This window comes from Crinia signifera, chromosome 5, assembly GCF_055691185.1.
Source record: "Crinia signifera chromosome 5, ASM5569118v1, whole genome shotgun sequence".
NCBI lineage: Eukaryota > Metazoa > Chordata > Amphibia > Anura > Myobatrachidae > Crinia > Crinia signifera.
Genome location: NC_139221.1, coordinates 269603015 through 269621517, shown reverse-complemented (window position 1 = coordinate 269621517; position 18503 = coordinate 269603015). Strand labels below are relative to the sequence as shown.

The following is an 18503-nucleotide window of genomic DNA, read 5'->3' as shown; positions in this document are numbered from 1 at the left end:
GACCACCAGGTGTCTCCCTCTCAGACTGGGAGCTGTCCCTGCTCCCCTCAGAGCTGACAGGGACTGTGCACTTTTTTCTCTTAATAATAATATTATCTTCTGAGGAGGAACTGTCCTCAGACAGTTGTTGCCTCCTCTTTCTGGGCATTTTTGCCCACTTGCTGACAGATGGGGACTTGTACAGTGTGTCTGTTGCTGAGACAGACACAGAGTCCTCCATCTCTGTCGCGCTGAAAAAAAAACTAAAGCTAGGGGGCGGGATCCTGGGCTCAGGAGAGCGCGAGCGTGCACGTGACCAGCGTGCGCGCGCGCTCCCGGCGCGTGCACGCGCCCGGCACCCGGACCCGCTCCCTAGAGCAGGGGAAAGGTAAGTGAAAATTTTTTTTCACTTTACCTTTCTGCGCATTCGGGAGGCTTGCCACCCTAACCCACCAGCTGTTGCTAGGTGGCAAGCCTCCCGACGAACAAAATAGCCCTGCAGCTGCCTAACCCACTGTTTCAGACCTGTTCGCACGTCCATGAATTTGAATGCTGGCCGATGCACCTGAATTCACAATCCAGGCTTTCACTATAGCAGGGAGGCGTCTACCTGATGGCTGGTGAATGCACATTTGCAGCTGTGTGATCAGGTCTGAATTACCCCCACTATTTGAAGATGTTGAGCTGTTGTATCAGCTTTCTGTGTGGGGAGGAAAAACTTTTGAAACCTTAGTTTTTATTCAGAATGAAACAGAATATGGGAGATTCTCCCAACAATATATTTTACCTTCATGCATAAAAAGTTCAAGTTTGGGATTTAGTGGTTCATAAAATGTTTAAAATCACATAAAAAAGTGATGATCCTGAATGTGAAATCAGAATGAGTGATTATGCAATATTTGGGCGAAGGTTAAAGAATCGTTTTTCTTTTATAAATCCTGCTCTAAGCAACTCGCTTAAAGGTATATTTTTATGAGCATTTATTTGAAGGATTGTATAGAATAATGCAATGTATTTTTCAAATCTTTCATAATATCATTATATTTAGTTATTGGTCTGACACATTGTAACCTGATGGTTAAAAACCTGCACCAAGGGCTACCACCATGGTCATAGTTATAATGGGTGCCATTGTTTTGGGTCTCAGAAGTTTTAGGTACCTTGTTCACCTGCACCCATGTCATATAGTTGTCAATCTGTCTACTAATACATTGTTGCATAATATGCACTGAGGCACTGTGTGGTGTAATTTAACTGGGGTCAAACTGCGGCATAATGTGAACTAGGGAACTACCATGGGGCATGAGATGTACCAGAGCACTTCTACAGGTCATTTCTATGGGGCACAAAATGATCTAGGGAACTATTATGGGGTTTTGAAGTAGGGTGGTGCCCCTGAGTCTAACGAACACAAAATTTATCATGACACAGAGAGGTATCCTTGTTGAAATAAATACAAACGGCAGTTGTTAAACTTATAAGACGTCACCTACTCAAATTAATCAGAGGTTCTGGAAAGTTAGTATTGGTGTACAGGTCTCTCTAAAATCACTAAGCTGGTGCCCCATCAACATGTTGCTATGGGTCCCACAAAGTTCTGGTTATGCCATGAGTTCTACAGATGGTTATTTTTGCCAGTGTCAATGCTCTGCTCACCATGCTGTGAATGTAGATAAAATATACACTGCAAATGGGTTGATTGAACTTGTGGAAATATGTCTAAAAACTATTAATTCAACAGTGACTGAAAAAATACAATTGATTATCTGTAAGGTCTGTTTATATAGCCAAAGGGACTGATGAAGAGTTGCACACAAGTCCATTTTGCGTTCAAAACTTAAGAGGCTCAGCACTGCACGTTCCATAACCGACCATACACATCTGGGAGGAACTACCTGCAATTCAAAGTTGTACATACAGTACTGTAACTCAGTTGCATCTTGTGGCTGTAGGTTACTGGGTAGAAATGTAGTACTTCCAAATAAGTTTTCACATGATGAAGGAAGTATAGGAAATGAATGGACAACTCTCTTCGTGGTGCATATGACCGCACTGTCCTTGCTGCAGATTACATATTCTGTCTTGGCTGGAAGTCAGCAAGGACAAGTACCAAAAAAACAATGAAGAGAGTGATACTCATCATCATCATCATGAAGACCACCTGACCACCAGACCTAGGCATCGTTTTCGTTTAGGAGCTGGAAAGCCTACTGAGCATAATGTCATGTGACATAAGTTTAGTGCAAATTGCAATCAACCCATCCCTCACCCACTCACACTAAAATGATGGGCTCCTTGTGCCCTATTTGTAGCCTAATCAGGTTATTTTAAAGAATTATGTATCAATGTGTTCATCATTAATACTAAGAAATAAAGATCCTGGATAACTTGGTTTTAAATATACAAAAGTCCTGTTTATTTCTGTAATTTCTTTTTTATCATGGATGGGCAGTCATGTTTATTGCCTGGCCTAATCGGAAAAATAACAGTGGGACATTTATTTGTCTAGAAAATAATATGTATGCCCACTCCAAGTACAGGTATATTTCCTTACATCTTACAGTCTTATAGGATACATATAGGCGGGGTGAGACCACTCCTGGATGAGCAGGGGTATAAAGTAATACTCTGTGTGCCTCTGTACGTGAAGAGGTAGCATAGCTGACATCCAGTTATGTCAGCTACCCGCACCCTGGCAGCCGCGTCACTGGTGCATTTCTATGGGAATGCCCAGCGCTATCCGTGCCGCCGCCCCACACCCCCCGCCCTCACTTCTAGGCACTAATCAATTCACAGCACACACTTACACAAAGTGGCTGCACATGCGTATCAAAGTTTATGCGCATGTTGCAGTAGCTAAACATTGCTCCCCTGCGCATTCACACAGGGGAGCGATCATACCAGAATCAGGACTATTATATCCCGCATTGATTATTGCAATAGTCTCCTTACTGGTCTTCCCAAGAACAGACTCTCCCCACTGCAATTCGTTTTGAATGCTGCTGCTAGGCTGATCTTCCTAGACACTCATCGTCTGCTGGCCCACTCTGCCAGTCCCTCCATTGGTTGCCTATATTTTACCGTATTCAATATAAAATACTTCTTACATGTAAAGCTATTAACCATACTGCACCAGCATATATCTCTTTACTTTTCTCAAAATATCTCCCATCCCGACCACTCTGCTCTGCACATGATCTGTGTCTCTCTTCTGCATGGATCACTAGCTCCCATTCACTATTACAGGACTTCCATCGGGCTGCTCCCACCCTATGGAATCCCCTTCCGTGCACAATAAGACTCTCCGCTAGCCTCCAAACTTTAAATTGTTCCCTGACAACTCACCTCTTCAGGCAAGCCTATCATATTTAACCCCTTCCTGACAGAGCCAGTTTTTGCTTCCCTGACAGAGCCCTTTTTTTCAAATCTGACATGTATCACTTAAGTGGGGATAACTTTTTTTTGCTTTTACTTATCCCAGTGATTTTGAGATTGTTTTTTCGTGACACATTGTACTTCAAATTAGTGGTAAATTTGGGTCGATACAGTCTGTGTTTTTTTGTGAAAAATACCAAAATGTCGTGAAAAAATGGAAAATTTAGCAATTTGCAAAATGTTAAATTTTCTGCTTGTGAGACAAATAATCATACCACTCAAAATAGTTAATAACTAACATAGACCATATGTCTACTTTATGTTTCCATCATTATTTCAACTTCCTTTTAATTTTTTTGGACACTAGGAGGCTTACAATATGAATAGCAAATTCTCAAATTTTCAAGAAAATTTCAAACACTGATTTTTTTAGGGACCAGTTCAGTTCTGATGTGACTTTGAGGGACTTGTATGTGAGACACCCCCATAAATGATACCATTTCAAAAACTGCACCCCTCACAGTATTCAAAACAGCATTTTGGAAGTTTGTTAACCCTTTAGGTGTTTCACAGGAATTAAAACAAAGTGTAGGTGAAATTTCAAAATTTCATTTTTTTTGCAGATTTGCAATTTTAATACATTTTTCTAAGGAACACAGTACATTTTACTAGAGAAATGTGACTAAAAATTGATTCCCCCAATTCTTTTGTTTTCATAAATATCCTATATGTGGCCCTAGTGTGCACGTTGACCAAACCACAGGCTTCATAATAGAAGGAGCACCTACTTGATTTTGGAGCCTCCTTTTTATGAGATTATTTTTTAGGCACCATGTAGGTTTCTAGGCACCATAAGATGCTAAAATTTAGGAACCCCCCCACAAGTGACCCCATTTTGCAAACTACACCCCTCAGGGAATTCATCTAGGGGTATAGTGTACATTTCAAACCCCCAGGGGTTTCACCAATTGTGGTACAACTGGGCAGTGAAAATGAAAAATTAAATTTTTTACACAAAAATGCAGTTCTGGCTCAAAATTTTTCATTTTCAGAAGGTATGAAGGAGAAAAAGCACCCCAAAATCTGTGCCCCAATTTCTCCCGAGTACGGCAATGCCTCACATGTGACCAAAAAATACCATTTGGGTGCATGGCAGGACTCAGAAAGGAAGGAGTGATTTTTGGATTTTGCAGCTCAGATTCTGGTGGAATGTTGGTGGGTGCTATGTTGCATTAGCAAGACCCCCCAAGCACCAATACAGTGGAACCCCCCCACAAGTGACCCCATTTTGCAAACTACACCCCTCAGGGAATTCATCTAGGGGTATAGTGTACATTTCAAACCCCCAGGGGTTTCACCAATTTTGATACAACTGGGCAGTAAAAATGAAAAATTACATTTTTTTACACAAAAATGCAGTTCTGGCTAAAAATTTTTCATTTTCATAAGGTATGAAGGAGAAAAAGCACCCCAAAATCTGTGCCCCAATTTCTCCCGAGTATGGAAATGCCTCATATGTGACCAAAAAATACCAGTTGGGTGCATGGCAGGACTCAGAAGGGAAGGAGTGATTTTTGGTGGTGGAATGTTGGTGGGTGCTATGTCGCATTAGCAAGACCCCCAAAGCACCAATACAGTGGAACCCCCCACAAGTGACCCCATTTTGCAAACTACACCCCTCAGGGAATTCATCTAGGGGTATAGTGTACATTTCAAACCCCCAGGGGTTTCACCAATTTTGATACAACTGGGCAGTGAAAATGAAAAATTACATTTTTTTACACAAAAATGCAGTTCTGGCTCAAAATTTTTCATTTTCAGAAGGTATGAAGGAGAAAAAGCACCCCAAAATCTGTGCCCCAATTTCTCCCGAGTACGGCAATGCCTCATGTGTGACCAAAAAGTGTCAGGACTCAGAAGGGAAGGAGTGATATTTGGATTTTGCAGCACAAATTCTGGTGGAATGTTGGTGGGTGCTATGTCGCATTAGCAAGACCCCCAAAGCACCAATACAGTGGAACCCCCCCACAAGTGACCCCATTTTGCAAACTACACCCCTCAGGGAATTCATCTAGGGGTATAGTGTACATTTCAAACCCCCAGGGGTTTCACCAATTTTGATACAACTGGGCAGTGAAAATGAAAAATTACATTTTTTTACACAAAAATGCAGTTCTGGCTCAAAATTTTTCATTTTCAGAAGGTATGAAGGAGAAAAAGCACCCCAAAATCTGTGCCCCAATTTCTCCCGAGTACGGCAATGCCTCACATGTGACCAAAAAATACCAGTTGGGTGCATGGCAGGACTCAGAAGGGAAGGAGTGATTTTTGGATTTTGCGGCTCAGATTCTGGTGGAATGAATGGTGGGTGCTATGTGGCATTAGCAAGACCCCCGAAGCACGGTGAAATGATGAACCTAAAAATCCATAGATGTGTGGTATATTTTAAAACACTCCTTTATACATAGGCCGGGTTTGTCGGGGCAAGTGTCACACTGGAAAATAGTTTGCTTTCTTATTCCCTTTTTATAGCAAACTTTGCACCTTTTTTGTGTCCTGCCCTTTTTTCCAGTGGAGGGGATTTCATCAGGAAAATGCTGCCCTGGTACAATATGGGGGCCAGTACTAAAAGTACTGGGGCCCTCTGCCTGCTGGTTCCCAAATACTAGGCCCTTTATGACTTCCTCTTGAAAGTGCATAAATGTCCCCCTCTGGCCGGTAGAACGGAATAGCACGTAAGCGTTATACAGTGCCATCTGGATGATATACACGGCCAGCTTCTTGTACCAGATTTTTGTTTTCCGCAGGGCACTGTACGGCTTCAGTACCTGATCTGAAAGATCCACTCCGCCCATGTACCTATTGTAATCCAGGATACAATTAGGTTTTGAGGTGTGGGTACTGGTACCTCGTACAGGGACGGAGGTGGTACTGTCTCCGTGAATTGTTGTCAGTATAAGGACATCCCTCTTGTCCTTATATTTGACCAACAACATATTTTCGGTGCATATTCCCCTGCTTTCACCCCTTCTCATTACTTGGGCAATGTGCGTTTTTGGGAGGCCTCTTTGGTTCTTGCGCACAGTACCGCAAGCTGCTGTACCTCTTGAACCAAGGGCCTTAAACAGGGGGATGCTGGTGTAAAAGTTATCCACATAGAGGTGATAACCTTTATCCAGGAAGGGGTGCACTAAATCCCAGACAATTTTTCCACTAACACCTACGAGGGAGGGGGGGCATTCTGGCGGTTCAATTCTTGAATCCTTCCCTTCATATACCCTAAACCTGTGGGTGTACCCTGAGGTGCTTTCACACAGCTTATACATTTTTATGCCATACCTTGCCCTCTTACTGGGAAGGTACTGGCGGAATTTAACCCTTCCTTTAAAATGTATAAGGGACTCGTCTATGCAAATGAATTTATCTGGGATGTACATCTCTTCAAATTTGGCACTGAAATGATCAATGACCGGCCTGACTTTGAATAGCCGGTCAAAGGTGGGATCATCTCTGGGTGGGCACTGTGCATTATCGTTGTAATGCAAAAATTTAAGGATCGTCTCAAATCGAGCCCGGGGCATGGCCATACGGTAAAATGGGGTGCTGTACAGAACATCTGTACTCCAATATTGCCTAATTTCTGGCTTTTTTACTATGCCCATATGAAACACCAGACCCCAAAACGTCATCATCTCTACTGCATCTACAGGGGTCCACCTAGCAAATGATGACGTGGGGTTTTGAGCAATAAACTGCTGGGCATATAAATTACTTTGGTCCACCATTAAATTTATAAAATCATCAGAGAAAAATAATTTGAAAAAGTCAATTTCTCTGAGACCTGTGGAATCAAATTGGATTCCTGGCATGGCCAAAAACTCAGGAACCTGGGGCTCAAAATTGTCTGGTGGTGGGGTCCATACGAGATCAATTATTGGGGGGGGGGTCTCAACTGCTCTACGGGGGCGTCTTTGAGGGGGTCCCTCATCACTAGAGGAGGAAGAAGAGCTTAAGACGAAGCCTTCAAATTCCCCGCTTGCATCACTGGCTGTGTCAGAGTCAGAGGCAAGCATGGCATATGCCTCCTCCGCTGAATACATTCTTCTGGATGACTGGGATGACATTTGGGATGACATTTGGGATGCCATTTTTATTTTTGTGTTACGTGCATAGTGTAGGGGGGGGTACAAACTTTATTTCAACCCGGGGGGTATGTAGTGTGTAGTGTGTATGTAGTGCAGAAAAAAAAAAATACTTTATACCAAAAAAAAAAAAATTGAAGGGGTTAAAAAAAAAAAAAAAATTGAAGGGGTTAAAAAAAAAATTGAAGGGGTTAAAAAAAAAAAAAAAGGTCCTGCGCCAAAAATTGAGCACAGATGTTGGTCAGTTACGTCCGTCACTGAACAGCGCTCAAAGGCAACAGGAATTTGATAAAAAAAAAAAAAAAAAGATCAACCCTGTGCCGAAAAAGCTGATCAGTGATGTACGTCACTGATCAGCGCACAGTGGCCACAGGACACCCACAAAATCACAGTGTGTGTAAAAACAAAATTAAAAAAAGACCCCACAGCAGCCTCAAAAAAAAAAAGGTGATCAGTGATGCGACACTGATTACCAGTGAGGGGCAGCAGGTGCACAACCTTTGGTGCAACTGACAGTGCAACTGGCAGCAACTGGCAGGTATATATAAAAAAAAAAACCTCTGCACCCCCAAAAAGTTGCTGATCACCTCAGATATAGTGATCAGCACAAAAGGCGGGGGCAGCAGACACAAAATTTAGCACTCTCTATCACTCTCTGTCACTATCTCTCTCTATCTCTCTATCTCTCACTATCTATCACTCTATGACACTGCAGCAGCAGCACTGACAGTTATATATATGAAAAATAACCCCTGCACCCCCAAAAAGTTGCTGGGGGTGCACAAAATGGGGGCAGCAGACACAAAATATAGCAGTCTCTATCACTCTCTGTCACTATCTCTCTCTATCTCTCTATCTCTCACTATCTATCACTCTATAACACTGCAGCAGCAGCACTGACAGGTATATATATATATATATAAAAAAAACCCTGCGCCCCCAAAAAGTTGCTGATTTATACTGATCAGCACAAAAGGGGGGGCAGCAGTCAGTTATATAAAAAATATATAGCACAATCTGTCACTATCTCTCTCTATCTCTCTCTCTCTATCTCTCTATCTATAACTATATCACACTGCAGCAGCACAAAATATAGCACTCTCTGACACTATCTCTCTCTATCTCTCTCTATCTATCTCTCTCTATCTAACGCTATTACACTGCAGCAGCACAAGTTCACAAGAAGTCACAAGTAGTAACAGGATCCAGGAAGCATCCAGCACACTACAAGCAGTAATGAAGCAGTGATCAGGTAAGTATTTTGCTCAGTTCAGGTCAGTATACTGCGGCAGCTAGGCACGGTGACCGCACTGCACGCAATTCCAGACCGGAATGGCGTCTGCAGTGCAGTCACCGTTAGTTTAAAGCTCCCTCCTTGGCTGTGATTGGTCCGTCGGTCCGACGAACCAATCACGGCCTTTGGGGGCGGGCGGGGTGAGGTGGGGTGACACCAGTGTCACCCTTACACCCCGCGGTGATTGGTGCTGTACTTTACAGCACCAATCACCTCCGATCGCGTGTCACCGGCGAACGTTATTCGCCGGTGACACAGAAAACGCTGTAATTGGCTGTTCACACTGAACAGCCAATCACAGCGATCGCCGACGGGGGGGCGGCATCGCAGCCCCCCCTGGGCATGCAGGGACATGTCTGCTGTCAGGGACAGCAGACATGTTGAAACTGTCACCGCGTCTATAGACGCGGTGACAGTTACAAGCCATGACGTACATTTACGCCATGTGTCGGGAAGTACTTCCCGACCATGACGTAAATGTACGTCAAATGTCGGGAAGGGGTTAAGTACCCCACACTTTGAGGCACTTATGTATTGTATAGCTTCTCTTCTGGACTTGCAACTTGGTGGGACTGATATGCTATTACTGGTGCCTGTCCTTGTGTTTCCCTGCTATAACCCTATAGATTATAAGCTTGCACCGGAGCACTCTTACCTCCAAGTCTGTCTGTTGTTACCTAGTTTGTTTTATCTCTGTTTACAATTGTAAAGTGCAATGGAATCTGCTGCGCTATATAAGAAACTGTAAATAAATAAATGTCTTTGTATTTATCATTTATCTAGCACAGCGGTTCTCAAACTGTGTGTCCTGACCTCAAAGTGGATCGCGACCTTCTCAGTATGCGGTCACGACTCCATGTTGCTGACCATGAGTGTGATGACTTTTCTAATCTCAGTCAGTGATACAAGAAGTCTGAAACATCTGTTGAATTGTCTGTTATGTTAGACTCCTCCCATCATTTTGTGCCCCTACAATGCTGCCATGTATGTGCTGTCTGCTGACTACACATGTGATGTTATGACCTGCATCAACTTGCTGGGGTCCCATAATTATTTTTATTGTCTAATGGGGTCCCAGAGCAAAATAGTTTGAGGACCCCTGATCTAGCACATTGTAGATGATAATAGCTGGAATTGAATAGCTTTTTATGGTCACCGTCTTGCACTTTAGTAAATATACCCCATGATATTATTTTTCTGCCATATTCCAGCAGAAAGATATAATATTTATAAAAGCCACTATAAGCACTGTTTCTGAAACATTTAAACAATAAAATGTTTGTAGGGGCGAGCGAGGTATAATAAGGCGATACAGTATGTTGTCCCTTGGGCAAGAAATAATGGGCGAAATGTAATAGGGTGTGATTTTTGGACGAGTTCCAAACTCGCCAGAAATCGCACCTTTAAAAATCGCGTTTTTTGCAGCGAATTCGCATATGTAATGAGATGCGAATTAGCGGCAAAAAATGCGATTTGCCGCGATTTCAGGCGATTTTTAGTCATGAAAATGTGCGCATTTTCAGTCATGAAAATGTGCGCATTTTCATAAATGCGATTTTGTGCAAAAAAAAAAAAGTTTAAAAAAAAACGGCGTGGGGTCCCCCTCCTAAGCATAACCAGCCCCGGGCTCATTGAGCCGGACCTGGTTCCAAAAATACGGGGGGACAAAAAGCATAGGGGTCCCCCGTATTTCTGAAACCAGCCCCGGACTCTTGGACCGGTCCTGGTTCCAAAAATACGGGGGACAAAAAATCTGGGGGTCCCCCGTATTTTGAAACCAGCACCGGGCTCCAACAGCCCGCGGTGTCATGCCACAGCCGGGGGACACTTTTTATACAAGGTCCCCCGGCCAAAACATGAGCACCAGGGCTGGTCAGCCTTGGACGGGGTACCTGGAGGAGTGGGGACCCCCCCAATAAAGGGTTCCCCCCCAGGCTTCACCCGTCCAGGGCTGAAGCCCGGGGCTGTCACCGGCATCCGTGGCCAGTGGACGCCGGCCTGATAGGGTTAAATCCATCATACGTTACATTGCTTTATACCGGAGAACTACAAGTGCCAGCAGACCTCCCCCGCATGCTGGGACTTGGAGAACCACAAGTCCCAGCATGCGGGGCATTAATGGGCCCGCTGGGACTTGTAGTCCACCTGTAATAAGAATGTTTATAAAAAACACACACACAGAGAAGTAAAAGTTTATTACACACACACACCTCACTTTTACACCAGCGTTACTTACCATTCCTGGATCCAGCGCTGGTCTGGCTGCTTCACAGCCGGCTCCCCCCGCACTGACAGGCAGCGGGGAGAACCGGCTTTCTCCGTTGCCTCTAACAGCTTCTGTAGCGCTGTTCCAGCGCTACAGAGGCTGAGAGCGCGATTGGCCGATACGTCTCCATGGAGACGCATAGCTCAGTCCTGATTGGCTGAGCTATGCGTCTCCATGGAGACGCATAGCTCAGCCAATCGCGCTCTCAGCCTCTGTAGCACTGGGACAGCGCTACAGAAGCTGTTAGAGGCAACGGAGAAAGCCGGTTCTCCCCGCTGCCTGTCAGTGCGGGGGGAGCCGGCTGTGAAGCAGCAAGACCAGCGCTGGATCCAGGAATGGTAAGTAACGCTGGTGTAAAAGTGAGGTATGTGTGTGTAATAAACTTTTACTTCTCTGTGTGTGTGTTTTTTATAAACATTCTTTTTACAGGTGGACTACAAGTCCCAGCGGGCCCATTAATGCCCCGCATGCTGGGACTTGTGGTTCTCCAAGTCCCAGCATGCGGGGGAGGTCTGCTGGCACTTGTAGTTCTCCGGTATAAAGCAATGTAACGTATGATGGATTTAACCCTATCAGGCCGGCATCCACTGGCCACGGACGCCGGTGACAGCCCCGGGCTTCAGCCCTGGACGGGTGAAGCCTGGGGGGGGGACCCCTTTATTGGGGGGGTCCCCACTCCTCCAGGTACCCCGTCCAAGGCTGACCAGCCACGGTGCTCATGTTTTGGCCGGGGGACCTTTTATAAAAAGTGTCCCCCGGCTGTGGCATGACACCGCGGGCTGTTGGAGCCCGGTGCTGGTTTCAAAATACGGGGGACCCCCAGATTTTTTGTCCCCCGTATTTTTGGAACCAGGACCGGTCCAAGAGTCCGGGGCTGGTTTCAGAAATACGGGGGACCCCTATGCTTTTTGTCCCCCCGTATTTTTGGAACCAGGACCGGCTCAATGAGCCCGGGGCTGGTTATGCTTAGGAGGGGGGACCCTACGCCGTTTTTTTTTAATAAAAACACTTTTACACATTTTTATTAACAGGACCATGCACAGATCTCAATGATCTGTGCATGGTTCTGTCAAATTCGCCTGTCAGAACCTGGTCTATTTTTTTTGCGATTTTTGGTAACATTTACCAAAAATCACACCCTATTACATTTGCGAGTTGTATACTTTATAATGGGAAAACATCTGGATACGAATTGAAATGTGACTAAAAATCGCACTTCTAAAAGTGCGATTTCGCGGTAAAAAGTGCGATTTTTTTACCGCGATTTTCAACCTATTAAATGTGCGATTTTCGGAAAATGTGCGATTTCGGCCGTTTTTGACCCAAAATCGCACATGTCCAAAAATCACACCCTATTACATTTGCGAGTTGTATACTTTATAATGGGAAAACATCTGGATGCGAATTGAAATGTGACTAAAAATCGCACTTCTAAAAGTGCGATTTCGCGGTAAAAAGTGCGATTTTTTTACCGTGATTTTCAACCTATTAAATGTGCGATTTTCGGAAAATGTGCGATTTCGGCCGTTTTTGACCCAAAATCGCACATGTCCAAAAATCACACCCTATTATATTTCGCCCAATGAGACAGAAGTAAATGAAAAAAAAAAAAACCTTTATTTTAGGATGTATCCTGTCACTCTCACTGATGAGTGCATCTATTGCAAGGACCTGTGAAAATATGACATGTAAAAAAGTGATCTGTGGCTCAATTTGCCTCAGATTAGTGGCCATATTAACTCTCTCTCTCTCTCTCTCTCTCTCTCTCTCTCTCTCTCTCTATCTCTCTCTCTCTATATATATATATATCAATTTTGCATTAGAATGTATTATGTAACCAAAGAAAATAAACAAGACATTAATATATAGTTTTTTGCAGATCTTAACTTTCTGTAAAACATTTTAGCTTGCTAACTGTCCTGCGTACATAGGGGATAATTCATACGGCCGCGAATTCTCAGTGGTCAGCATTCAGTTTAATCACGCCCTACTAGAGTTAAATCCTGGCTTGCAAATGAATGTGCTCACTGCGCGAATTGCAGAGGCGTCACTAGGGTTGATGTCACCTTGTGTAGTGACTCATGGTGTCACTCCCCCTCCCCCATTGGACCTCCTCCCATCAGGTACCAGAGCGCATTGCAGAGGGCAGCTCTTATAGGGATTTACATAATGCTCCCCTGTAGTGCATATATGTACTGCCTCCAGTAGTATACTATTGCACTAAAGCTAGGTATACACTACAGACATAGCCTAACTTTGCAATAGTTGGTCCGAAATCCCTTCGGCCAAGACCAGAAGGAATGTGCCATACACATATGAAGCGTGGAACGACATATTGATCCGTCCTTCATTTACAATGCATGGAGTCACCAGCAATATCGTTCATTGTCCCTTCAGCTGGGCCGACCGAGAGTTAGTAGCTAGAGACTGCGGGAACATGGATGTCGAGCAATGTTAAGGATTTGTTGTTACAAAGCAGCTATAGAGCTGTTAGTTTGGATCCTGAAGTGAATCCAATATAACATCTTCAACTGAACTATGCGGAGTAATATCTTTCAAGTTTCATGGTACAGATGGATCGCCTCTCAGCCTGCTCAGGGACAGGCAGGGTAAGGGGGAGCTGGGGGCAGCTCGGGGGGTGGGGGGGGGGGTCGGGGCTTCAAAAATATCGACATGTGTTCTCTATGATTTTTTTTTTGTTTGTCAATTTGTAGATTTCATAAATGGTCCACAATTTAGTATACCGCTTTGCATGCCATATTTTGGGCAATGCCCCGCTCCACTTTCACTGTGCATTACTGTTTCCAATCGAAGTCCATGTTGATTGTAAAGTTAAAAAAACAAACAAAAAACTCATGCCCACCTTTTTATGTACCTTTTTATGTATTTCCCATTACCATGCTGCCATACGTATATATATACCCAGACACTGTTGATCTATCAACCAGATACCCATTCATGTGCAGTAGCTCAACATTGTTTATATATTAAGGAAAATGTGTGCAACAAATTTAATTTGTGGGTCCTCTAAACACTGCGCGGCGCCCGCACAATCACCCGCCCCCCCCTCACATGCTGATTTCCCGTCACATGCATGTGAATGGCTGTTTAGCATAAACATCCATTCACAGCCTTGCGTGAGGGGGCAAAATCATTTGATGGTTGCCGTCCATCTTATGATTTCTACAGTGCCGTGGTGTCTTAGATGTGCGGGTCCCTGTACGGGAAGCAGGATGGCAGCTTACATCTGCTGACGTCAGCTGCCTGCCCCCCCCCCCCCCCCCCGCACCCGCCTCATGGGTGAATCTCCAAGGGAATGTTTAGATCAGAATGACCCCCTTAAATCATAAGATACTGAAATGTTTTATCACTCGATTTGAAGTTGAAAAAATAAGGGAAATGAGACAATGTTGCAGTATTCACCATACTCCACAGACAATGTAACTTTTATTCACAAATGATTTTTTTTTTTTTTACAGAGGTAGAACAAAATACTTGGTATATCTTTATTATATACATATAAAGAGTCTAAAATTATTTGTTTCGGCAAATCAGAAAGTAGATAAGAATACACAAGAATATCTGAAGCTAGTGATCATTGACACAAGAGCATGCACAAATACAGACAGATTCGTTTTTGCTGGTGTAACACTAGGTATTCAGATTTGTTAAAAAAAAAAAATCCATCTATATATAACAAAAAGATAAGAAAGACTATAAAGGATACCTGTTTATTTTTAGTTCAAATTAAAAATAAGAACACTATAAATCACAAAACTATTTCATAGTGAGGGTTGAACAGATAAAAGGAAATTAATTGACTTGCAGGTAATGTCACCTCATAAGGGGCAAATATGCAGATCTGTATCTTTAGTAGAGTGTATGTAGCAGTAACCTATTCTGCAAGTTTTGCCATCCATGAGGGGCTACCTGGCCACACCTCAACCCTGTAGCATTTTGCTGACATCACAGGCTATACAAAGAGTAACTTTGCTGATGTCATATTTATGACATAGTGAAGAAGCTAGGCCGTACACAGAGGTCTTCGTTACAGCTGGTCCTCTGAAGATATCTGGAGCTACAGGAAAAGGGATGGCCGTATAAACCCTGCTACAGATTTTGGGTCTGATTCGTGTTTAAGTACAGCTAAACAGCCTTGTATACAAAAAGCACTTAGAAAAACAACAACAACAAAAAACAGAAACAAAGAAATGATTGCTAGGAAATTTTATTGGCAAATGTGTGCTCTATTTCTGTATTGTTCTATAGAAAACAAGATATTTTATGGTCTAATGCTCAATTCGGCAAATGTGCGTGTGCATTCCCACAGTTTGAACTGAAGAGTAGACCTCACCTAACAAGACTCCATTAGACTCCCAGACACATTATGACTGTAACTACACAGGGCAATAGAAGTGCTGTGTTACAAACTTTTAATGGGGTTGATAAAACAATCCAAGATTTACCAATTATCGTTTTTATGAAATAAGTGAAGAATTTAGCAGGAAGTCATTTATTTTTTGCAATAAACAAAGTAAAATGCTCAGCTAGACAATGTAACCAAATAAAGTAAAGAAATACATAAATATTCACTCTATTGCAATGTGTTTTTCAATCAATGCAAAGGATTGTATATAGATCCAACAATGTCCTGGTTCAAAATGGAGGAACTTATGTCCTCATGCAACCTCGCTATTTTACTATGATTAAATGGGAATAAAAGAGGGGAACTGTAATAAGGACTGGTGATTGCATATAACGCAATAACAAAGAGATTTCTGAATGCAGTCACAATTGATTTTGTAAATCATATCAAAATGTATGTCTGACATTATTTTCTATAATAAAATAGCCAAATGATTCAAGATTCTCTGATTATAATAATTATGAAAGCTCTCTGGAATAATGTAATTGCTATATGTGATAGTCCTTGAAACTAGAAAGGTTTTGAACGCCTACGTACATTCTAAAGTAGAATCCATTTAGAACCAACATTATGTCTCTTACATGTAGTAGTGTCAGCGGGTCACTAATTGCAGGATAAGTGACGCAGTGATAATTTGGTATATTTTGCTATACAGATCTAAAAGATATTCTTTCAGCTTAAAAAAAAAAAAAAAAAAAAAAAACAGTCCAAGATCATCCCCCCTGCAAACTCTGACCCTATGAAATATGGATATATTGTCTAATAAGCGGAGGACTGACTGACTGTTTGTGGAGCAGCTTTATGCTCTTTGTGCCTTATGCTGGTAATAGGAGAGTAGCGGGCCTATTGGTCTTGGGTGGTTATTACATAAAGTGTGCAAGAAGCTGTAACTATAGCAACCAATCAGCTTTTTCCATTCTAGGTAGACTAATGAAAGGTGACCTGTGATTGGTGGCTATACGTCTCTGAATACCCAATGCTCTTTATACCGTGTTACTGGCAAAGCCCCAATGTGAATCAATTACTAACAATGTGCAGCAAAAATAACTTTAAATCGCAAAACAAAACAAAAAAAGTATTTTACTTTCCCCAAGATCCTTCAATGGTAATTATATACTGTGAATAAAAATAAAAGAGAAAAGAAGACATATGCAATTTGCTGATCAAATAGTTTGTGTATCCATTACATGTTATCATTGGGATGTTGTGACCGATTGAGTCTCCAAACAGAGGACTAAAATGTGAGCCACATTTCATTATGCAGTTTGTTTACATGACACACACCAGGTCACAATTTCCAACAACGCTTAAAGAGACTGATAGGAGAAAGGGGATGGGAGAGAAGGATCCTCTGAAGTTATTAGGTAATGTGGAACATTTACTGTGGGAGGGCCTTTAGTATTGCATTCACTTCCTCTGCCACGGCTGTCAGTGCAAATTCAAATTGCTCCTGGAAAAAACAAAAGAGAAGAGGTAAATGAAATGTGTGTTATATCAGTAAGGCTGGCTGAGGCAGCCTGTGTCGTTCCCCTACAGCTATGCCACCTGATACCAACTGTGCCTTTGAGGAGCATCATTTTTTAATCTGCAGTGAAGCAACTCTCTATATTGCAGTATTCATAATTAATGTATATGGGGTCTATTCATAAAACAGCAAAAAGAGCAGAGAATTAAGCCAGTGGAGAAGTTGCCCATGGCAACCAATCAGCTGCTACCTATAATTTATAGAATGCACTTGATAAATCTTACCTCAAAGCTGATTGGTTGCCTTGAGCAACCCCTGTACTGGCTCACTAAGACAATCTACAGTACTTATTTAAAAAACAACAGTTAAGGTTTCCACACATATTAAGACATTGACCAATAATTAGGCAGTTTTAATTGTAATTGAGCAAAATGTGAAGTGTCAACAGAGACCCAATCCTGATAAACATTGATTGGGGTCCATTAAGCGCACATCAGGGATAGCTGTAAATGTGGTTGAACAGAGGGCTACGTTTAACTGTTCAAGAGGTCGTCATGTGACCAAGCTTATGGTGCTAAACTGGATCACAGCCATGTGCTGCATGCACGTCTATGGCGGATTTAGACAGAGATACTGTATGAGCCCAGAAGCCCAGATCACCCTATCTATAAGCAGTTTTACACAGAAAGGGTATACAAATAGATTAATCATAACACTATAATGATGACACTATAACGCAACTTAATAATATAATTAAATATATGCCACATTTCAATTAGCATCAATGTTAAATAACATTTTCAATGATTAAATTATAGTTTTTATTGCATTGTTTTATAAGTTCTAGGTTGATAGTCCTGCTTTAATAAGATATGCCAATATTAGCGTCTATGTATTGCCGATTTAACAGATTTAGACAGAAGTGACTCAGCAATAACCATACATGGATACAAAAAGTATAATTCCATTTAGAAAAATATAAAAAGAGCACTACACAAAAAGAATGATAAATAATAAAAAAATTTATATATCAAGGTAAGAATATAGATTTGTGCATGATAGTTATCGGGGATCTCTTATATCTGGGAACAAAGTCTGCACAGAAAAATATATCAGAACCATAGTTAAATAGTAAGGGGCAAATTTACTCAAGCTTCTAAAAATGAAAATATTGTAGTTGATGTTGTCCATAAGCAACCAATCATATTTGGTCTATCATTTCTTTATTGCATCCTCACATGGGCCCTTATTCTGGTTGGTGCGGATATTCCCGCATTCTTACGGAGCGGTCCGCACGCTACGGTGTTTTGCCGCATGCGGCCATCGTCCGTAGAAACGCCCACGTGTCCTCCGCATTCGGACGGACTCACTCTTTAAGAACAGGGCGTGTTTACGGACGACATACAAACCATGCGTGTGCGGGAGAAACACTCCGATTCTGCACGGTATTACAGAGTATTACAGAGTATGCTCGGGAATACCGCATCCAAACGGGAGCCAAGCGGTGCTACCGCACGTAAGCGGAGTATTTACGCCAAACAACCCACTATTATGTA

The 18503-nt window shown here is 42.5% G+C and overlaps 1 protein-coding gene across 1 annotated transcript in view; it reads right to left on the bottom strand.

Annotated features, from left to right (window-relative positions):
* Nucleotides 1-14466: 14466 nt before the first annotated feature.
* PTPRN2 (protein tyrosine phosphatase receptor type N2) overlaps nucleotides 14467-18503 on the bottom strand; it is a 947086-nt gene continuing 943049 nt past the window's right edge. The window contains exon 23 of the mRNA XM_083188999.1: nucleotides 14467-16932. Coding sequence (XP_083045125.1) covers nucleotides 16861-16932 — 72 coding nt within the window. The 3' untranslated portion in view covers nucleotides 14467-16860. The remainder of the gene's footprint in view (nucleotides 16933-18503) is intronic.